The sequence below is a fragment of the Salvia miltiorrhiza genome, chromosome 1 (genome assembly GCF_028751815.1).
Source record: "Salvia miltiorrhiza cultivar Shanhuang (shh) chromosome 1, IMPLAD_Smil_shh, whole genome shotgun sequence".
Classification (NCBI taxonomy): Eukaryota; Viridiplantae; Streptophyta; class Magnoliopsida; order Lamiales; family Lamiaceae; genus Salvia; species Salvia miltiorrhiza.
The window spans coordinates 10,856,579-10,880,080 of record NC_080387.1 but is presented as its reverse complement, the minus strand read 5'-3'; the positions used below and the strand labels follow the sequence as shown (position 1 = coordinate 10,880,080).

The window sequence follows — 23,502 nt, the reverse complement described above, 5'->3', positions numbered from 1 at the left end:
CCCTTGTCCTTGTTGCTGATATTGTCCCAACGGTGCATTTCCTTGCCATGGCCTCTTGTTAGTCTGGTTTTCATTTCCTCCATGGTCGTTCCAATTGCGCTTCCCTTTAAAGTTCTGAGGGCGTACAGGTGGGTTGGCTGGCGCTGAGGTCTGTGATGGAGCCAACCTTTCTACTGGCATCGCAGCTTCGATGTCCAGTGCTCTGTTCAAAGACTCGGTGTATGAGAGTCCACCATGACTAGCTAAAGTCATCCGAATCTCGTGCCTCAGACCGGCACAAAATTTCTCCGCCATTTTCTCATCAGTATCCACCTGCTGTGGAGCATAACGCGATAGATCACAGAACTCTCTGTCATATTCCGTTACTGTCTTCTTCCCTTGTTTCAGGCTATAGAACTCAGCCTCCTTCTTCTTTCTGTAGCTCTTGGGAATATACTTATCGTATAATCCAGTCTTAAAGTCTTCCCAAGTATAAGCTGCCCATTGTTCGGGAGTCAGAGTCTTTCGGCGGGCTTCCCACCAAAAGTCAGCCGATCCGGCTAGTTGGAAAGACATGCACGAGAGTCGCTCATCTTCAGTGCAGTGTAGAAAGGTGAAAATACGCTCCAAGGCGCGTACCCAAGCTTCGGCCTCGGCTGGGTCGCCTGTCCCAGTGAACGTGGGTGGATTCTGTCGAAGAAAAAGTTCTTCAGTCCTTCTAGCAGGGGGTGGAGGGGGTGGGGTAGGTTCCCTGTCGTTTTGCCGTCCTTCAGGTATTTCATCACGATTTCCATCGTTGTTAACGTTCCTCCTAGTGGGGCGACCTCGTTTAGGCGGCATTCTGTAAAATACAAACACCCATTTTAACGCATTCTATACAGGAGTCTCTAAGGCAATTAATAAAGAACTGTTTGCCAAATTTAACTTATCATAACTCCAAAACTAAAATATAACAGGAACCGTTGCATGCACAAGTCACATTATTCAAAATTACTATATTCTTAACTGACTCGTGAAGAATAAAACCCGTAGAGAAACATAAAACATACACGAGATCGTCGTAGAAAGCCCATGCTAGGGTCATTTTTATCTCATGGAATATTGCCTCATCGAGGGCTTTTACATTGTCAACCCAAAATGTAAGTAAAGTCTATCTAGTACTTCCTATGATGTACCGGCTTACTAGTTAAGCAATCACAAAAGGGTTTTTATTCACAGAACGTCCTAGAGACCAACATTTCCGTACTAATGCTAGCTAGAAACAACATAAATAAAATCATAGTCATTGGAACGAATTATCGTTTCCGGAGTACATCCACAAGCTAAAACTATCAAATCTGTGAACTCTGAGTCGCGGTACGACTGCTCCTCGGTGACGCCAGGGGGTCCTCTTCTGGATCCTCCTCGGGGTCCTCCTCCTCATCCTCGCCCGGCTCCCAGCTGGGCAACGGAGTCTCTCCCTGGCCCTCGTCTGTCTCCCGCATGATCTGGGCTGAGCGGAAGATGTCGTTCACAATCTCACGGATCGGATCATCTCTGGTGCTGATCCTGGCCGTGGCACGAGGCTCGATTGGAGCTGGAGGTGGCACGGGCTCGGGACGAGTAATCCTCATCGTACCATACTGTGCTGTATCGTCATCCTCCTGCACAGGGTATTTGCCCCTATCTAGGAACTCCCTCATGTTGGCCATGACCCTGTCGACGTCTGCCATGACAGCTGCAAGCCTTGTGTCTGCCGTAGGTATCAGTGGTGGTGGAGGAGTAGTAGTTCGGATCGCTGAGTCAGGAGGCGATGGGAAATCCCTGCGAGCCTGTGGACGAGAAGGGCCTGCCTCGTCATCATGCCTACCACGGCGCCCTAGAACTGAGGCACGTGGTGGAGGGTCTCGTGGCAAGGCCATCGGGGGCTCAGGAGCAGTAGCGGGTGCCTCCGCTGGCAAAGGCGTCCCCACCTGTACGTAGTTTCCCGGAAGGATGTAGGGCCCTAGAGGGGCGCTACCCCACAAGGTGAAACAGGCCTGAAGCTCCGCAATGAAGCTAGGGAAGTCTCCCATGAGGTCGTGGTAATCTTCTCGGCGAAAGATGTAGTGGGCAGAGATCTGCCTAGCCCATCCCTGCCACTCGGAAGGTAACAGTAAGATCAACCTCTGGATACCGTCATACCCTGATACTCCATGTGCACTCGCTTCGACCCAGTGTCTGTGAAAACCTGCGAGGAACTGTTCGAGGTTATCCCCGTGACATGGGGCATAAGTGCGGTAGGACCGCTCGACCTCCTCTGGACTAGCCCATGGGGGCAAGGGTCGTCGTCGAGTATAGGCAGTCCTCGCCATCTAACGAAAGAAGTTCTATCGTCAACTCAAAGTAAAACGTGACAAGTAACTAAAACGATATGGTTCCAAACATCTATACTTGGCAATCAAGAATCGGTTCGAAAATCATAACTCGTGAAATCTAGATATCACAACATCGTCTAAATCTAGTATTCAAGCACATGTCATAGAGGTGATCTAAATCTAGTTCTCAAGTACAAAATCATAACTTGTATTAAGGACCTCCCTAATACTTAATCATAGATTAAGGATTCGACAATCATCATAAAGCTCTAGTGTCATGATCTACCGATCTTAGGGCTTGTTATGCGATGATGATATACTCTTAGATCTAGCAACGAGCAATAAAAGTTTCAACAAAATAAATTCAAAAGGCCAAGCCAATTCGAGATCTCATCGTAGAAAAACACTCGAATATTTAAGCTATGCTCATGCTATCAACATACTATTGGCGTTTGTTACGCTGCTCAATCTTCATGCTCGTGGTTTCATCATGCGACTCTTCGTGTGATTCCTCTTTCTCTATTTCAACCGTCATTGTTGATGTCATCATAACATGAAGAAAAGTTAAGGCATCTCCCTAAGTTCTCTTCTATGTTCTGTCGTGTGAGTGAGCATATATATAACTTAATAGTTCTAAGTTCTTGTGATTCATACAATAGTCATACTTATTCATGCTTCATATATTTCAAGAAATTAACTTAATTAAAACTTGAAAGCTCTTACCGTATTCTTCGTTGAGCGTGACGAGATGTAGTGCCAAGCTTTTGTCATCTAGTTCAAAGGTGTATTAACTTACTTAATCTAGACTCAACTTAGAAGGAATGATTAGTACTCAGAGCAAAAGAAATGCTCTGATACCATTCTGTCACGACCGCACTTGCTAAGGATAGCAAATTCGGGAAAACCGCGACTAAGGGAGGGAAATTAGGAGCGGGATTAGAAAAGGGGCATGTTTAGCTTCTTGATGACTCGACTTGTATAATGAAAACGATTGAAATTAACTAGAATTTAACGAAGGTCAAAAGGAACCGTACATAATATTATCCAAAAGAGGTACTCAACGAGTTTGAGTACATTATTAAATAATACATATTATTTGACAAGATAACATAATGTCTTTAGCAAAATCAGTGTTCGCAGCGGAATAACATTTTGAGTATATGTATGAAGACATATACTCTACTCTGAGGTACTCATCCTAGATTGACAGAAGCTCCACTTGCACACTACATCCTCGATCACAGCTCAACCTGCACATTTATAAATACATACAGGGCTAAGTACAAGAGTACTTAGTGGACACTTGCCGAAATTTACATACATGTATAATATTTTATTGTCAAGCCTTTCAACAGTAGTAAGATTCGAGGTTTTTCCTTTAAAGACTCGTATTTACCAAAAATAATATCATTTCTTTTCATCAATAACCTGTACAGGTATTTTATATCATTAATCACCATATCAGTAACTCGTGCCGAGAGGGAGGCCTCCCTCTACGGACACTATGATCGGCCAACCCGCTAGATGACTCACGATCACAAGGGTGTACACTAATTCCGAAGGGATTTGCGGTCCCATCCAGAATCCGAATTCGATTAACATCAGATAGGCAATTAATAATAAAACATAAAGCATTTAGGCATTGACAATATCATTTAAATTCATAAGCATAAAGTTTTAGCAATTCTAATATATAATTTTAGTTTATACATAGAAAGCCCACCTGAATAGCAGACTCACGGTTTAGCTCTAACTCTGGTGCTTGACCTTTCATCCGAGAAAATAAAATAAGATTCTAATTCTCGAAAAATCTCAATAAATGAGAATGCGTGAAATGATTATGCATGACTCATATTCCTTTAATTAAATTATGAGATGCTAATCCTATTTAAGGAATTAAAGCTCGTCTTATGAGGACGGATTATTAATCTTTAATAATCTACTCATCTTAAAATAATCTAATTTACTTACTAATTAATGATTAGTAAGTCTTAAAAATTTATCACTAATTAAAAATAATTAGGATTAATAATGGGGCCTAAATTAATAAATCTCATTGGGCTTAACTAAATAAATTTCATTGAACTTAATCAATTAAATAGTAGGAGTTCAATTAATAAAAATAATAAATTCATTATTAACAATTAATAGAAGCCCAATCAAAATAAATAATAAGAGCCCATTTATAAAAATAATAGAGTCCAAACAATATATATATTAGCCCAATGGAAATAAAATAAGCAAAGCCCAATTGAATTAATCTCCGGCCCAACAAATAAAATAAACTAGGCCCAAAGAGAAAGCCCAAAAATCCGGCCCAAACCGGCTCAAACCCGGCCCAAACCCGGTCCAACCTCACTCCCTTTTTCTTTCAACAATCATTCATGCACACACACTTTTTTTTTATTTAACTCTCCCTCTCTCTCTCAATTCACCGCACATACACACACACACTTTATATCTTCATCAAATTTCTCTCTATCTTTTATCTTTTATTAAAGTTAACATTTTCCTCTTTCTCTCCCACTATCTCGGTTCCCTCTCTCTCCTTATATTAAAATATATAACACTTCCTCACTCTTAATAATTCATGCCATCAACATATCCATTTTCTTTTATTAAAGCAAAATCTTCTCCCTCTCTTTTATTTAGCAAAACCGAGGCTTCAACATCATCTCTCTCTCTTTATTCAAAACAAAACACATGCACACACCTTTTTTTTTTCTCTCAAAATTATCAAAGCTTTCTCTCTCTTTTATCAAAAACACTCGGCTCTCTCTCAATCAAGAAAAACGCTGCTCACTCTTCTCTCTCTCTCGTTCGATTTTTCTCCGCATCATCCGGCGTCCTTTTTCCCGGCGAGTCATCGCCGGAAACCATCTCTCTCTCCCTCGCATACATCGGTAACCACCCAAACACTCACCTCTCAAACTCTCTCGGATCTCCTCCGGCGAAGAACCACCGGTCAGTCACCTCCTCAACGTTTCACTACAGCGCCGTTGTTCCTGCTGCTCCGGCGACTCACGACGAGGCCACCGCCGATTGCTGCTGTTTGTGGAAGCGCCGCCGACTGCTGCTGTTCTGGAGTTGGCCGCCGACTGCTACCGAGTTCCGACAGCCACCACCGTCGTCGGCTGCCGCTGCCTCGCCCAAGGCTGACTTCTGCTGCCAAGCACCGAACGCCGCTGCTGTAGGGAGGCCGTCGCCGCTCACTGCTCTCACGCACACGTTTGTGCCGACATGACGGAGGCAAGGGTCGAGCCATGATCTCTCGGCTCTATTGTTGCTGTTCCGTTAATGGCGAGAGACGGCAGCACACGTTGGCGCCGACTCGTTCGTTCTCCTCCATTTGTAGTCATCTCTCGGCCCGACTGAATAGGGCCGCGTCCCTCGTTGTTTAAAAGCTAAGTTTTTCAAGTTTCGTTCCCCTCTTTTTTTACGAATTTGTTGTGCTAAGTAAAAGGCTGTGTTTGTTCTATAAGTTCTGGTGTTCCTTTCTCTATTCGCTTGTGAATACAGAGTGCCATGTAACTAATTAATCATGCTCATTATCTACTGCATTTCTAATATATGAAGCATGCTCTACTGAGATATGATATATGTATATGAAGAGAGTGAACTAAGATAGCATGAAATACCTTGAATGGTTTTGTTGGTTGGTTATTGTTTGAATGAACTGATACTTGAAAATGCTTTGGCAGAGAATGATGAAGAGCAATGCAGTCTTTCCTCTTTTTGCTAGGAACGTTTGTGGAATGGGAATGAGAAGATTATGCTTGGTGATTTCTCGATGGAAGGAGTAGATTTGTTGCTGTGATGAAGAGGGTGAATGAGGATGGCTTTATACTGAACTTATGGAGAGCTGATTAGTGTGAAAAGATGATGAATAGTATGGCTAAATTGTTGAGCGTGGTTGAAGAATTAATGAGGGAGCATTAATTGCTGTTGACATTCTTGAGATTAATGAGCGTGGTTGATGAATAGTACGCTCAACAATCCTAGGAGATTTGCTGAATTCTTTTTGACTATGTAGGAGTGGAAAAGAAAAGCTAAGCACGGGTGAGAATAGAGTGGCTGAGGGAGCATGGCGTGCTAAATTTAAAACACGGAATAATATCTAAATTAATAATATAGATTTAATTCTTCACAAGCCGGAATAAATTCACGACTCAAGAAATAATAATAAAAATAGAAAAATAATTCTACTGTGATTAATAAATAACATGACTTAGCTAAGTTAGTTATGAATCTGAAATGAATAATTATTGGCTTACTCAATAATTCTCATCATGGTTTTATTTACGCGAAGCTACTGACTTGGTAATAAAATAATAATCCTGCTTAATTGAATATAATCCAGTGTCATAAGCTGAATTTAAATCATAAATAATTACTGGGCTTGATTTACTGAAAGATGAAATAATAATTATCGTATTACTGGATTTAAATATAATAAAAGAGCGGGCTACTACATCTTCCTTGCTAGCCTTCTTGGGAAAGGTACTGGTGGCACAAACTTAGGATCGCGGAGGCTCAGTATTGGTTCCTCCTTGGTCGAATCATCTTCAACACTTTCTCGTTCTGCCTCCCTTCCTTTCTGCACAGCTTCGGACTCACCGTCCTGTTTGGGCAAACGAGACGTATTTCCAGATTGACCTCCAGTGAGCACTAGTTCTTCAGAATCGTTCTGTTTGGGCAAACAGTTGCTCTCGCCAGATTCGCCTTCTCGAGCTTTTTCCACTTTCTTGATTGGTGGTTCATCCAATTCTTTGCCACTTCTCAAGGTGATCAAGTTCACACTTTCCTGAGGATTCACTTGGACTTGCGATGGCAATTTGCCTTGATGGCCCTTGAGTTGATTCACGGAAGTTGCGAGTTGAGACACTTGACGAGCCAACCCCTCAATCTGCACCTTCTGCTCGGCTTGGGATTGTTGGAGTTGTTGCACATTACTTTGCAGAAATTGCTGGTTACCAATCAAGTCCGCCATCATCTCCTCAAGTGACTTGCCTTGCTTCTCGGGAGGATGTTGCTGAGCTTGTGGAGCTTGATACCCCGTCCTTTGATGTGGAGGACGGTAGTTTTGCTGCTGTGGCTGCTGCATAGTTAGTGGTTGCTTCAGCTCGGGATCTCTCCATCAGAAATTGGGATGGTTTCTCCATGGAGCATTGTGATTGTTCGCGTACTGGTCCCGTTTGGGCAAATGGGGCAGTGGCGCGTCACAGCTGTAAAAATTGTGGGAAGAATTTGCATGGGCTTGATACTCTTCCTCATCCCCTGTGCATTGCAAACTCGTGTGGCCTGAATTACCGCATGCTCCACATGGCTTTTCTGTCGGTTGTCCAGCGGTTGCAACCTTCTCCACCACAGAACTCAACATTCTCTCCAATTTCCCCATCCTTGCTTCGAACTTCTCCTCAAAATCTGATGAACTAGCTTGAGCATCTTTCTTGAGCAGTTGGATGCGCGGCTCCTCATATTCCCTCGTAGCTTCCACCAAGTGTTGAATTAATCTTTTGGCTTCACTCATCGTGTTTTGGGAAAATCCCCCTCCACTTGCTGAGTTCACCAAATTCTTAGTGTCAACGGTCATCCCTTGGTAGAAATACTGCAACAAGTCACCCTCAGAAAACTTGTAGTTTGGGCAACTATCCACCAATCTCCTAAATCTGGTCCAGTAGGCGCTTAACGATTCATCATACTCCTGCTTGGCACCACTGATCTCCTTCTTTAGCGCGTTCGTCTTGGTGGGAGGGAAAAAGTGCTCCAGGAATAGCCTTTTCATCTCCGCCCATGTAGTGATAGAATACGGTGGGAGACTCGAGAACCAAGAGTTCGCCTCTGCTGTCATGGTGAAGGGAAAAGCAGCTAATCTGAAGTGTTCCTCCGTTACATCAGTGGGGCGCTTCTGTACCTTGCAGATCTTGATGAATTCGCTCAAGAAATTATATGGATCTTCTCCTTTCTTCCCGTAGTACTTAGGAAGAACATTAAGCAATCCAAGTTTAATCTCTATAGCAGTAGCAGCCGCCGTCATCCGGATCGGGGTTGGGGGGTCATCAGCTTCGTGGCTGGAGAGATCGCACAGTCTCGGATCGTCAGCCATGTCACTCTCAGTACTTGCAACCGAAATTGAGTCAGTTTCTTCTTCACAGTCTGATTCTGTCTCCGAGTCGTGGTCTGTTTGGGCAAACAGAACCTCTTCCGCAGCTACAGAATTGGGTTTCTCCACGACGAACTGTTCTGGTCGAATGGGAAGGTCAGCCTGCGAATCCAGCAGATCCAGTAGCTTCCTCGCCTTCGCCTCCTTCCTTAGCTTCTTCGCGGTCTTCTCAATTTCACTATCGAAGAGGAGGTTTGGCTTGGACGATCTGCTCATAAACAAAGAAAATAAAAAAAAGAAAAATAGACAAAGGGAAAAGAATTAATTAACACCGCTCCCCGGCAACGGCGCCAATTTGGTGGACGTCGCCAACCACCAAATAATTCCTGCAGAATTACCAAAATAAATTAGTATATTGGTAAGCAGGGTCGATCCCACAGAGAGCAGTTAAAATTCATTCAAATCCCTAAATCTATAAAAACGGTGACGCCACCACGCCTTAATTTTAAGAGGAGTTAATTAAACTAAGAATGCAGAATTAAATCAAATAAAATACGCTTGAAGTAAATATATATGAAAAGGGTAATTCGGCTCAAATAAATCCACTCTAATTCAACTCTGATCCTCGACGCAATAATTAATTAATCCCTATCAACCAACCAGTTATAGGATACCGTGAAACGCAACGGACGTACCCCAATTCCTACTTACTGTGTCGATAAACAGCTAGAGACGCCAGACCTGCTTATTTCCCTTATTAAAGTATAACCTAGCTGGAGACGCCAGACCTAGATTTAATATTCTAACAGCATTACGATGAAGGAACCCAATTTATATCAATTATCCTAGAGACGCTAGTAATAATTAATATACCAATTAATTCCTACTACGAACACGGTAGTTGTATCACTAATTAGTCCAATTCCAACAATTACGGATTGGCAGGAACTAATTGACTGTAATCCAATTAAACTTAAGTTGATCAGGCTTAAATAAAATCAGAATTATCTTGGAACCTAGGAATTAATCGGAATCAACAGGAATCAATTTTAAACCAATTAGGTCTCACAGATCATTAAATTATAGTTTCATTATTCTCGCCGAATTAAAAGAATTAGCTACTCATGCTTAAAATAAAAACAATCAAATAAATAAAAATAAACATAAATAAATAACGAACAATACTAAGAAAATAAATTGCACGAATTGAAATAACCCTTGAATCAACCCAAAACTCGTTGCCCTTGATCAATTCCAATCCAGCCGCTATTCCAGAAACAAATGCAAGAATTAAACTAAATTAAACTTTGAAAGCAAAGGACTAAAAAAACGTGGGAATCGAAAATTTGCATGAAGAAAAAGGGTTGCATGAATTAAAAGTCAACTACTATCACTAATTCAAATATTGCGGCTGCAAGGTATGTAAAAGTGTGTGTCTATGAAATTAAAAACCTAAAGTAATATATAAGGGCCATGCATGCGGCCTTAACAAAACTAAGGGAATTAATTCCCTTCTAAAGTGCCGCCTAATAATCCCCAATGGGCTTCGGCCCTTTTACCTAATTAAGTCCAAAATAAAATAAAACTAAGAGTTTTGAGCTTTATAAAAATATAACAAGTAATTAAAAGCCCAATCTCTATTATCTTCCATCTCCACGTTGAATCTCCGTTGCAAGCTCGTCTTTCTCCAATTTCTCCCAATTAAAAGCTCCATCTTCAATTCTTCTCATTCCTGCGCCAAAACATAGCAAACTATGTAATATCACATGAAACCACGGCAAAACGCACACTAAACTAGGTAGCTAAAATACACACATCAAATCCCCTCACACTTAGATCATACTTGTCCTCAAGTATGAGATAAGAGAAGAATTAATGGTGAAATTCAGCCACTAGAAGCAACTCCCTTCCTTGACACGACATTAAAACTCTAAAAACAAAGAACGAAACAACGGACACAACAACCAAACGGAAGGAAAACAGAAAAGACGAGGATACTAACAACTCAACAGAAAACGACAGCCAAGTAATCATCAAAACACTAGTAACATGACCTACTGCCAAATCGAACCATGCAACTCACACTCGATTCTCAACCTCAAATCAAGAAAAGGAAATATCAAACAAGTGTTTTCATATTCTATCTAGTCCAAATCAAGGAACAACAAATTCCTCTCAAGATTCACTCTTCTCTCAAATATGTATTTTGGAAATTCACACTCAAGAAGGAAAATCCACTTAGTCGTGATATGTCGTGGTCACATAGTAACTCAAAAAGGTCTTTTCTCATTGTTTGTAATGGGGCTAAGGACCATTCATGATGTAGGCAAGATCCTAGGGGTCCTAAGCTTAAACATTGAAGATCAAAGTGTGCATATCTAATCCAAATCATCATCGACAATTCAAGTTTATAGAGAAAGAAAGCAACCAAACTTCGGGGAAAAAAACTCCAACAATAACAATGATACTACATGCTCAACTCAAACTGGTGCAACATCTTTTTCTTTTCTTTTCTTTTCTTTTCTTCTTTTTTTTGATTTTTTTTTTCTTTTTTTTTTCTTTTTTTTTTCTGCAGCACCTTTCCTTTTTTTTATATCCTCAATCAACATGCAATCATCATCTACAAAATATCCCAACAAATCGTCTCCCAAAACTGCTCCCATCCCAAGAACTCAACTGATCAATTCCACTGTTTGGCCAAACGGATCACAGATCCTTATCACTTTACACAAAACAGCAGTTTGGGCAAACGGCACATAAGAACACCGCTTAACTTCCTCTAGTAATCAATGGAATGAAGTTCAAATTATGTCACGACCGGCCTTAATTAGGGATAATTAAGTCGGGAAACCATGACTGGGGAAGGGAAATTACGAAGCGGGTTTTGAAAGGGGTGCATAAAAGAATACTCAAAGAGCTTGAATACGTGTGAAATATTCCTTAAAAAGGAAAAAGGCATAGTTCGCATAAAAAGGGTACTCAAAGAACTTGTATACGCATTATATTCCTTAAAAGGAAAAAGGCATCGTTAGGGGCTTGGCTAAAACATTATCAGAGTTTGCAACGGAAGGCGTAACTGAAATAATCAGTGTTTACAGCGAAATGCATAACTGAGATACATGTATGAAGACATGTATCCTTTCTGAGCCTACTTTAAGTTCGACAAAAACTCCACTCAGCAACAACACTTCATCGCCCATCACAGCTCAACCTGCACAAACATAAACATCGAAAGGCTAAGTACAAGAGTACTTAGTGGGCAGTTGCCAAGCATATAACATAACATTATTAACAATTTCACAATATCGCATAAGAGGCATGAGTTTCTTTCATATCCTTTTCTCATTAAACATTTCCAAATTCTTAAATAGCATAAGGGCATTCTTCATCATCAATCTTCATTAACAAACATCGTGTCGTGGAGAAGGCCTTCCCCAACGAACACGGGCATCGCACCGTGAGGGGGAGCCTCCCTCAGCTGTCACGGCATCGTACTATTGAGGGAGGCCTCCCCCAATAGACGCTGTAACACTGGCATACTGGCATACTGGCATCGCGCCGCTAGGGAGGCCTCCCTCAGCGGACACGGGCATCGTGCCGTGAGGAAGGCCCTCCTCAGCGGACACGGCATCGTACTGTTGAGGGAGGCCTCCCCCAACAGACACAAGCATCAAACATAAGCATAAACTTATCAGTGTAAAGCATTCAAGCGTAAATAAGCGTAATAAAGCATACCACACTTGAAGATCCAATTTGCATTTTTAAGCATAACACTTGCATAACATTTTATTTACGCGTAAGAAATTGCCCACCTGATAGCAAAGTTTTGCTAAGGTACTGTGACTTCTTGAATAGTTCTTACTCTCGCGCTTGACCTTAATCATGAGAATGTAAAATAAGACATTGCCTCGAGGAAAATTCTCAATTAATGAGAAAGCGTAATTAACTATGCATGAATCTGGTATGCATGAACTAATCTTCTGAGCGATAATTGGGAATTCTACTATTAATCCTCATTAATAGATTTAGCTAATTCTCGTCTAGCGCGGTCGAATAAAACTGTGATTCTTTCTTCCTCATCGGAATATTCTAGTCGTGAAATAAACCTCGCATTTGTACTTGATTGAAAAATGACTAACTCGGCTTTAAACGAGGTGTGACCTTGTAGAAATTATCGGGTTTTTCGATAGAAACATCATTACTAGCGTAACCTCAAATAATTAATAGGCTCAAAAGAGAGTAGTCAATTAATTAAATAAACCAGTGGCTTTAAAGAAATAAATGATAATAGCTCGTTTTAAAGTCCGAAGTCCAAAAACATTAATTAATAAACTGGGCGGCTCATTACTGAATACGAATCGGCTCACCCACTGATAAATAATTGGGCTCCATCAAAAATTGATACTGCTAGGCTTAGCTCAAAGGAGTAACTTCAGCTCAAGCTTTAAAAGAATTAAAGCCCAACTTAAAAAGTCTTCGACCCAAAATAATTAAAATAGGGGTCCAAATAATAATTAATGTGGACTGAAAAGAATTAATCTTAGCCCAAAAAGGCAATTTAATCGGCCCAAATGATGAATTAAACTGGCCCAACGAAATATAAATGGGACTAGAATAATAGCCCATCATAAAATATGCATCAGCCCAACTCCTTAATTAAATCGAGCCCAATAGAAATAATGAGAAGGGCCAATTAAATAAAAGACTGGCCCAACAAAGGAAATAATACCAAGCCCAAACTTAAAACAATTCGAGCCCAAAGCAATTAAAATAAAAGCCCAATCCTTTAGAATAAAATAAAAACCCAAGATCAAAATTCGGCCCAAATAAAAAAAAATAGAGGCCCAATTCTAATTTAAAAGTGAAGCCCAAGTTTTAAAATAATCAAAGTCCATCCTCTCTCTCTCTCTCTCTACTCAACTCTCGGTCCTCTCTCTTCAAGGAGCCGCTCTCTCTCTCTCTCTCTTTCTTCTCTCAAAATTGTCGGCCATGTTCTCTTTCTCTTCGCGAGCTTCGCCGCGAATTGCTTCGGCGACTGGTCGCGCCTCCACAGCTCTGGAACTTCCGGCGCCGCTTTCTTTTCCTCCACACATGTCAGACGCAGCATGTCCAATCGAGAACAGGAATCGAGCCCTAGTTTCTCTCGATTCAGGCGGAAATCGTTGCGCCGCTGGGCTTTGTTTGCCGCTGCTCTGGCCGTCCCAACCGCCGGCGAGCAATTGTTGATCGCGCCGCCTCCTTTCCCTTCATCGCAGAGCCCTAATCGTCAAACCCAGGTCGCTGCTCCGGCCTCCTCCTCTCCGGTCGTTCAGCCGCCATTTACTCCGTCCTGCGTCGGCCAGCGACACAAACAGATCTCGCTTTTCTCTCTCTGGAAGAGCCGCTGCAGAGCAGCCGCTGCTCGGCTCGGTACCGGTCTGCGTCATCTTTCTCCGGCCGGCGTCGTGGCTATTCTGATGCGGCGAGACGACGAGAGTTGGCCGCCTTCTCTCTCCGTTCTGGCAGTCGGGGTTCGGCAGTTGCTTGGGCAGTCGGCCCCTATTCCCCCAAAAGCTAAGTTCGATCCCCAATTGTTGTATAAACGAATTCTTGTATTATCTAATACTCTATGAATCTCATAAGTGTTGTTGCTATCTTGAATACTTGGTTTAGAAGCTAAAATGTTGAAACGTAATTATCTCGCATAAAATTCTAGTATGATGCTGCTATTTACGCCTTTGTCTTGTGAATAAAAACTGATTGAGTTATTCTGTATCTGTAACATGCTATGGATTATTCTCTATTACAGAAACTCATGGTTTAGCTATGTTCATAAGCGTATTATCTGAATCTCATAAGAAAACTGATCATCGGTTGTGTTGGGGCGTGAAATGCATATTATGAAAGAAGGCATATGAGATAGTAAATACCTTGATTGTTTGTTGTTGATGGTTGTTGTTGTTGATTGAATCAGTGGATAGATACACTGAAATATAAAGATTGTTGGTTTTCCTCAATGAATGCAGGAGGAAACAGGGAGAGGTGGAAAAATTGAAGTTTAAGTCTTACCTTGAATGTTGGCAGCAGCTTAATGAATTCTCCTCACTTTGGTGGCTGAAGGAACATAGAATGAAGGCAAGGAGTGTTGGCTAGTAGCCTTAAAGAATCGAAGATGGTGGAGGTGGTGGTTGAAAAGGTAGGGAGCAAAGGGTGGTGGGCTGAGGGAGCACACTTATTATTCATTCCACTAACTTTGCAACATTTTTTTAAAACTATCTCTCTTTCTCGGTGGAACGTTGTTGAAGTGGAGATAGCTGTCATAAGGTGGCTTATTTACACCTATGTGTACCTTGACATGATTAAAGGGATGGGAAAGTTGCTGGAAAGCTGCTGTTGTAGCTATTTTACACATACATAGTACACGTTTGGTTTGCTTTCTTGATGTAGTAGGTAGAAAATAGGGATGCAAAGAATAATAAGTTGTAAAGTTGTGATGTGATAAATAAAATCCTCATTCTGTATTTGTAATACTAATTTCGGGTTCCCATATAACGAAGCTTCATTATAACTCTATACGAATTACATATTATATAACTCGTTTTATAAGTCGAAAATTAATCAAGACTTCAAGTAAATAATAGAAATAATATTTCTATTGCACTTAATAAATAATATGACTTTGCTAAGTCAGTTATAATCTGAAATAATAATTATTGATTGCTCAATAATTCTCGTCGCATTTTTCTCATACGTTATAAAAGTATAAATCTAAAATAATAACTCTGTCTCTGATAAATAAAAATCAGGGCCATAAACTGGATTCATTTATAAAATTTTTGCATTTACTAGTTTTAATCATAATTAAAAGAGCGGGCTACTACAAATTAGACATGCATCACTGGGCCAAAGAGATAGTCCAAAACAGGCCTTGGCCTAATTATTTAGTGACTAATAAGAAAGAACATGGTCAAGGCTTCAAAGGGCTCACTAGGGAATAATGTTCAGGTGGGAATTCAAAAGCAGGCCAAAAGGCTACCCTAGTGCCTTCTATCATGCATCACCAATGACTCACAACATATCACAACTTCATGAATAACAAACCACTCAAAAAAGAAAAATAGTAGAGAGTGCTCTACTCTAATAAGCTCAATTCTCACTTATATGTGGCTTTTTACTTATTGTTGCTCTTATTTGTCATCCCAAATGTCATCCAATAAAAACACAAATTTTCAATCTCAAAATCCCAAATCTCAAGTATCAAACCTCAAGTTCATCACATAACTCAACCGGGCAGCATGCTTATCACTAATATTTCAACAACCACAAGGCTCACAACACACAAAACACAACATAAAAAACGGACTCAACATAACACAACTCAAAGACGCCCCCCTCACACTTAGATTTTGCTTACCCTCAAGCAAATAAAACAAAGCATAAGTGAAGGAGCAACAAGACACACAACGAAACACAAAACACAAAGACAACACAAGAAACAAGCGAAACAAAACAAGAAAAGGAAGGAAATCACCGTGTGCGCTGCCGCCTCATCTCCTGTCGAATGGTGGCGCTCAAGTTCGCAATGCTCTCTTGTAGGGCTGCCATGTTCCCATCGATCTTTTTTTTTTTTTTAACTGAAACTTAACAAAAATTAAAACTAAGAAGGAACTAAGAAACTAAAAGGAAAACTGAACGAAACAAAAATAAAGGAAGAGAAAGGCAAAACAGGAAAATAAAAAGGAAAGAAAATCGGGTTGCCTCCCGATAAGCGCCATTATTTAAAGTCTTTGGCTAGACTATTGATGCAATCAGAATCTCGTCTGAGGTGACAACGGAATTTCTTCCACTGTTGTCATATGAGATGCATCGCAATATGGCTCCAACTTGTGATAGTTGACTACAAACGTCTTTGCCGTAGCCAAACTCTTAATCTCCACTGATCCGCCTGGCCAAACAGACTGTATCTCAAAAGGACCTATCCATTGCTTTCCAAGCATGAATCGGACCTTTTCACCGACTTCAAATGTTCTCCAGAATCGATGCTTGTGATAAGCTATCGCTATTAGATCTGCATACCCCATGTTGGTATTATAGGCTTCCAAACGGAGCTCCTCCTCACACTTATCTTTTAAGTCGGGTGGTTCCACATTAAAATGCAGAGTTCTATAACGTGGCTTCCGTCTGGGCAAACGAACCATATGTCCAGAACCTGTAAATTTCGGGTCATCATGAAGAATTTTGTCCTGTTTGGGCAAACAGAACGTATTTCCAGAATCTGCCAATTTCGGGTGGGCATGAAGAGACTTGGTAGATTCTTTGACTTCTTCATTGTTCATCCCACGAGCATCAAGACCAGTTGCTCTTTTGATCAAGGTCGGTTCCAACTTGTCCTGCACAGATTTAGTCTCAAGATGGTCTTGGACAGAAGGGTCAGTAATGTTAGTGGCACAAACAATTTTAACAACAAGAGGATTTTTCATGGTATCATCAATATTGAAAGTGAACTTCTCTCCATGATAATCCAAACAAATAGTACCACTATAAACATCAATGAGTGCCCTAGTGGTCCTTAAGAAAGGACGACCTAACAGAACACCGGCTGACTCTTTCGACTGCATACCACTCATTTTCACCACATAAAAGTCAGCAGGATAAACAAAATCATGCACCTTTACAAGAACATTCTCTAGAAGACCCACAGGATGAACACGTGACCCATCAGCCAACTGAATCACCACCTTAGTAGCCACCAACTTCACACCAACTAGGTTATTATAAACAGCTAAGGGCATGACATTAATAGAAGCTCCTAGATCACACATAGCATGCTCAATCTTAGTATCACCGATGAAACATGGCAGGGAAAACATACCTGGATCCTTGCATTTGGGCGGCAACTCTTTTCGTATCACTGCTGACACGTTCTCGCCCATCACAATCTTTCCAGATTTCTTAGACTTTCCATCGATGAAGTCCTTCAAAAACTTGCTCAGATGAGGGAGTTTGAGTGCTTGGAGGAAAGGAAGATTAATCTCCAACTTTTCAAATATCTTCATGAAGTCATTGATCTCTTCCTCAGGCTTCTTCCTTGCTAGCCTTCTTGGGAAAGGTACTGGTGGCACAAACTTAGGATCGCGGAGGCTCAGTATTGGTTCCTCCTTGGTCGAATCATCTTCAACACTTTCTCGTTCTGCCTCCCTTCCTTTCTGCACAGCTTCGGACTCACCGTCCTGTTTGGGCAAACGAGACGTATTTCCAGATTGACCTCCAGTGAGCACTAGTTCTTCAGAATCGTTCTGTTTGGGCAAACAGTTGCTCTCGCCAGATTCGCCTTCTCGAGCTTTTTCCACTTTCTTGATTGGTGGTTCATCCAATTCTTTGCCACTTCTCAAGGTGATCAAGTTCACACTTTCCTGAGGATTCACTTGGACTTGCGATGGCAATTTGCCTTGATGGCCCTTGAGTTGATTCACGGAAGTTGCGAGTTGAGACACTTGACGAGCCAACCCCTCAATCTGCACCTTCTGCTCGGCTTGGGATTGTTGGAGTTGTTGCACATTACTTTGCAGAAATTGCTGGTTACCAATCAAGTCCGCCATCATCTCCTCAAGTAACTTGCCTTGCTTCTCGGGAGGATGTTGCTGAGCTTGTGGAGCTTGATACCCCGTCCTTTGATGTGGAGGACGGTAGTTTTGCTGCTGTGGCTGCTGCATCGTTGGTGGTTGCTTCGGCTCGGGATCTCTCCATCGGAAATTGGGATGGTTTCTCCATGGAGCATTGTGATTGTTCGCGTACTGGTCCCGTTTGGGCAAATGGGGCAGTGGCGCGTCACAGCTGTAAAAATTGTGGGAAGAATTTGCATGGGCTTGATACTCTTCCTCATCCCACTACTACAAAAGTTTACATACATAACAGTGCATAGATAACGGTTTTTTTCAAAAACCGTTATGTATGAGCGCACTTTTAGGAATAGATAACGGTTTTGCGAAAATCCGTTATCTATGTAGTGTTGTCTAAATGCATAGATAACGGTTTGAACAAATGCGTTATATTTTTGCGTTATCTATTAGTTGCATACATAACGGTATTACAAAACCGTTGTGCCACCGTTATCTATGACCATCTTTTATAACAGTTATTTATAACGGTAAAGAACCGTTATGTATAAGAGTCATTTACAACGGTTTTTGAACCGTTATGTATGAGCGTCTCTAAAAACTGTTATGTATAATTTTTTTTATTAATTTTTTTAAAATAATATTATATTATCTTATATTATATTAAAAAATAACAAATAAATTATTTATCCTAAAATGTGAATTTATTCCTAGATATAGACTTTGAAAAATAAAAAAATCATAACATTTTTTTGTTTTATGATTAAGTAACACTTATATAAAAACTAAATTAGAAATCTAAATATTTAAAAATTAAAATTAAATAATTTTATTTAGGAAATTTAGAAATTAACCCCCCAAAACTACAAGCCCTAGTTCTGTTCGTCTCTCTCATCTAATCTCTCTGCCTTCTCCTGCGTCCTCCCTGTCTCTCGACTCTGTCTCTCTCTCCCCTCTCGACTCCGCCGCCGGCGCCGCTGCCCCGCGCAGGCCCGTCGCCGCCCACCCTCGCTGCTGCCCCGCGCCCACCCACCCTCGCTGCTGCCTCGCGCCCGCCCACCCTTGTCGCTGCATCGCACCGCTGCCGCCTCGGCGCTTTCCTCCTCCGCGCAGTCGCCACTCTGCCTGCCGCCTCGGCGCTTTCCCACGGCTCAAAAACCCTAGCCGTCGTTCTGCCTGCGACGGCCGTTTTCGCCGCTCAGCCTGCAGTCGCGCTAGGCGCTGTGCCCAGCTAAATCTTCTATGCTCAAGCCCCTGCCTCTCTCAATCTCTCTCGCCTCCGGCCTTTCTCTGTCATCCGACGGTCCATGTTGCCCCTGCTTCCTCTGTACGTCGACTATGGCGCCCACTGCTGCAAGCACCCGGCGATTGTGCCTCCGTCGACCGACCTTCCACCTCTTTCGGCCTCTGTCTCAATTGGGTGACTCCGCAGCAGAAGCAATTGACAACAGCAGGTAAGGCGGCAGACTATTTGGGTGTTTTGGAAGTTTGATTTTTGAATTTTTTAAGAATTCTTTGAGAAAAAAATATTGCCAGGCACAAAATGATTTGGGAGATTTTGCAAATTGAGATAATGACAAGATTGTCTTCTATTGGAAAACTTTTAAGTCTTATTCAGTAAATGTTCTTGGTTGTAGATGAAGCCTCAGGACACGGTGGCAGGAGGTGAGGAAGAGTACAATGCATTTTTCTACTCTCTCGTATCTACAGACACTCAGGTATCTTAGGCTTCTAATTTCAGAATGTGTTGCTATTTTATTCATTAGCAATTCACTTGAGATCCTACTATTTTTGTGATGTAGGAATGTATTATTCAACAAAAAGGCAGCAGTTTTTGATCGATCAAGGTTATAGTTTTAAGGTGGTTTCTATTGATATAAATTGCAGATATGATTCTGAGCCTATGTGTTGTGTATATCTATATCTGTTTTCTTGGACAAAAATGGAGTTGAATGTTTATACTCTTCTTTTCTTGGAAATGGGGTAGTAATGGTGATTGCTAGGTGGAGAAAAGATATGTATGAAACACTAGAATAAAGTTAGTTGTTATATTTGAATCTGCCTTTTAGGTAATTTTATCTTCTCTGTGTGTTTGGGAGAGTTGGAGGTGGAATTTACACCAAAGCTGCTGATGTAGGTGCTGATCTTGTTGGAAAGGTTGAAAGAAACATCCCTGAAGATGACCCCAGAAATCCGGTTGTAAGATATCTGCTATGCTTTTTGGTTGATATATCTGTTTTGAAGTTAATTCTAGTCACATTTTGCAGGTCATTGCTGACAATGTTGGTGATAATGTCGGAGATATTGCTGGAATGGGATCTGATCTTTTTGGTTCATATGCCGAATCCTCTTGTGCTGCTCTTGTTATCGTACTAACTTATTTTGATCTACCATCCCATAACAACTATTTCTGCTTACTGATTTCAGTTTTGGCATTACTTTGGCAGCGTTGCAACTCTAATAAGATAAAGTTCAGTGCAGTTTTAGCAGCAGCCGGATTAATTGCTTGTCATGCCTCAAAAAGGTTCCCTGATGAACAGTGGGAAAAGTATGCAGTTGTAACTCTCATGGATTGCCGGTCTGCTCTTGATCCCGTGCTTAGCAGCCATCATATCTGTAAGTTCTGCTGGATTCACTATTAAAGTTGAGAACTGTGCAAATTGCGAAGATTCCTTTTCCTAGATGATGTTAAAAGAAAAATAGATGACTTATAAGTTGGCTAATATGACTGAAAATTCAAGCTCAAGTAATGTTGATTTAATATTACTCAGTTGACTAATACATCAAGCTCAAGTAATGTTGATTTAATATGACTGAAAATTCAACATAATCAAAAGCAGGAGTGTCGGTTGGCTCCTTAAAGACTTGTTCAAGATTGCATTTTCAGAAACTATTTGAGGCTTAAATTTCATTTTAGCTCATTTAGAAGCTTTAATATCAATATGTGATGAATTGTTTTGGCTTGTTGAACTTGTTGATACTATGCCCTATATTTTTGTTACATTATCCACATAGTAACAATAGAATTTTACTTTGATTCTCCAACAAATTCCAGATAAACTTTACAAAATGATACTCATCTGTAATCTGTTTGTTTGTTTGTTTTTTCCTTTTTCTAGAATAATAGTCAATGTGAGGCCAGTGATGTTTATCGCGAGGCATATGAGGAGACACTCGTTTTTACTTTACCTTTAATTCATCTAATGACATTTTCCTGGTTTTCCACCATGGAAATATTTAACTGTAGTTTCTCTCATGTAAGTTTAAATGAATACAACTATTGAATATATAGTATTATTTGTATTTTGTCCTTATTTCCCATTAACATGAATGAGATTTGTTGCACTTTGTAGTGATTAAACTAGAAACTAAAAGCACCTAATTTGCTTTATACATATGGAAACAACTGTTAATGGGAAATGGTCTTGCACTTTTGTGACTCCGTGTTTTCTATGTGTTTAATTACCTTCACTTATGTTACTCTGCTTTATTTTAAATCAATTTCTGATTTAAAAATTAGTAGCTAATGTGAATGTTTTGTCTTAATTTGAGATATTGTAGCTGCTTCACTGATTAAGAATGATTTTTGAAGTGCGTTTTCAAAGTCCACTGTTTTGAAGATTTTTGAGCTATTCTGATGAGATACCATTTAAAGTTGGTGCTCCTGGTGCTTTCTCAGACCCAACATCAGGTAAATAATTTGTGCTGCATATTTGGTAAGTGTTTATGACTACAACTGATGCTAACCTCTCCACCTAGACTAGTTTCTCACCATGGTATCGCTGGAACATGTCATCTGCCTTGTTTTCCACAGTTAATTTATTTTGTCAACCTCCTGTTATGTATGGATCTTAAATGTCTATTTGAGATCTCTTTTCTTTGTACCAAGTACTCAGTGCATTATTATCTCGAACCATACATGTTATATTATGATCTTGTCTTCACATTTGGATATCCTTATTTTTTATGTTGTTCAGTTCGATTCCTGTACTAGTGCAATCGATCAAAGCATAATTTTCTTTCAGAAACAACAACTTGATATATGGAACCTAGTTATGTGTGCAACTCTGAGGAACCTTGTGTCCGTCTAATGATTAATTATTCAAACACAGACAATTTGCAGAGAACAATCCTGATTTGATTTTTGTTGATTCTCTTATCTTTTTGCTAGGTGACAAGATGGCGCTAGATCAATTCATCTCATTGTGGATTCAAGAAGATACAAGTGCTCTATCTAGCATGCCTTTGAGTAAGATACAAGAAGAATTTGTGAATCATTTGCATACTTGATATTAATGTTCAAGTTCCCAGGCCAATCATTAGCTATAAGGTAGTTGGTATTTTCAATTTTGAATCGGAATATGCAATGATGATGTATACTTGATATTTGGTTCATTTGTATAATAATGTATGAATTTTTTGGATGATATATAATATTGTTATCGTTGATTTTATCATTTTGTCGTTTTATAAAAATTGCAAAATTTTAAAATATACTACAATTATATAAAGTGCAAAAAACTGTTATAAAAGGTGTAAAAAATCGTTATGTATTCTAATTAAAGATAACAGTTAAAATCGTTATAAAAAGTGCAAAAATCGTTATAAAAAGTGCAAAAAACCGTTATGTATTCTATCAAAGATAACGGTTAAAACCGTTATAAAAAGTGCAAAAAACTGTTAACTATGATAACAAAAAAAAAAATAATACATAACGGAAAAATCTTAATACATAACGTGGAAAAACCGTTATGTATTCTATCAAAGATAACGGTTAAAATCGTTATAAAAAGTGCAAAAAATTGTTAACTATGATAAAAAAATAAAAAAAAATTAATACATAACGGTGAAAAACCATTATGTATTCTATCAAAGATAACGGTTAAAACCGTTATAAAAAGTGCAAAAAACTGTTAACTATGATAAAAAAAAATTAAAAAAAAATTAATACATAACGGAAAAATTTTAATACATAACGGTGAAAAACCGTTATGTATAACCTTTATAGATAACGGATGCGTACTGTTATGTATGACGCATCGTACCGTTATCTATGCTACTATACATAACGGTTTTGAAACCGTTGTGTATGACGTATAGAATAGATAACACCACTATACACAACGGTTTTTTTGCTCATAGATAACGGATAAAATCCGTTATCTATGAGCGTTTTTCTAGTAGTGTCCCCTGTGCATTGCAAACTCGTGTGGCCTGAATTACCGCATGCTCCACATGGCTTTTCTGTCGGTTGTCCAGCGGTTGCAACCTTGCTTCGAACTTCTCCTCAAAATCTGATGAACTAGCTTGAGCATCTTTCTTGAGCAGTTGGATGCGCGGCTCCTCATATTCCCTCGTAGCTTCCACCAAGTGTTGAATTAATCTTTTGGCTTCACTCACCGTGTTTTGGGAAAATCCCCCTCCACTTGCTGAGTTCACCAAATTCTTAGTGTCAACGGTCATCCCTTGGTAGAAATACTACAACAAG

General features: G+C 40.2%; 1 protein-coding gene and 1 long non-coding RNA gene across 36 annotated transcripts; one reads left to right on the top strand and one right to left on the bottom strand.

The window, feature by feature from the left end:
* Positions 1 to 11,376: 11,376 nt before the first annotated feature.
* Positions 11,377 to 14,919, bottom strand: LOC131006584 (uncharacterized). Of its 2 annotated transcripts, XR_009095614.1 has the most exons (3): positions 14,328 to 14,885; positions 12,231 to 12,293; positions 11,377 to 11,629 (listed from the first exon to the last, which is right to left on the bottom strand). It is a non-coding gene; the product is annotated as an uncharacterized LOC131006584 (long non-coding RNA). The 2 variants fall into 2 exon arrangements; XR_009095615.1 differs by lacking the exon at positions 12,231 to 12,293 and having other exon boundaries at positions 14,328 to 14,919.
* Positions 14,920 to 18,888: 3,969 nt separating this feature from the next.
* On the top strand, positions 18,889 to 22,468 carry LOC131006582 (pyrophosphate-energized vacuolar membrane proton pump-like). 34 transcript variants are annotated; one of them, XM_057933745.1, is made up of 8 exons: positions 18,962 to 19,468; positions 19,652 to 19,679; positions 19,817 to 19,861; positions 20,152 to 20,210; positions 20,282 to 20,345; positions 20,496 to 20,630; positions 21,576 to 21,705; positions 22,186 to 22,468. In XM_057933745.1, exons 2-7 carry the CDS (start codon positions 19,652 to 19,654, stop codon positions 21,602 to 21,604), a joined length of 360 nt encoding a protein of 119 aa, XP_057789728.1. In that variant the 5' UTR covers positions 18,962 to 19,468; the 3' UTR covers positions 21,605 to 21,705; positions 22,186 to 22,468. The 34 variants fall into 34 exon arrangements, 22 of the variants coding, with proteins under 22 accessions (XP_057789718.1, XP_057789728.1, XP_057789726.1 ...); XM_057933743.1 differs by having other exon boundaries at positions 20,282 to 20,366; XM_057933744.1 differs by having other exon boundaries at positions 20,152 to 20,213.
* Positions 22,469 to 23,502: the final 1,034 nt, after the last annotated feature.

What these genes read in the sequence shown, in the direction of transcription:
- LOC131006582 (XM_057933724.1), top strand. Translation starts at nt 19,652, where the DNA reads ATGAAGCCTCAGGACACGGTGGCAGGAG. An exon ending in TCAGGACACGGTGGCAGGAG is followed by an intron (nt 19,680 to 19,816) that starts GTGAGGAAGAGT and finishes TTTGTGATGTAG; the next exon opens with GAATGTATTATTCAACAAAA. An exon ending in GCTTAGCAGCCATCATATCT is followed by an intron (nt 20,631 to 21,575) that starts GTAAGTTCTGCT and finishes GAGATATTGTAG; the next exon opens with CTGCTTCACTGATTAAGAAT.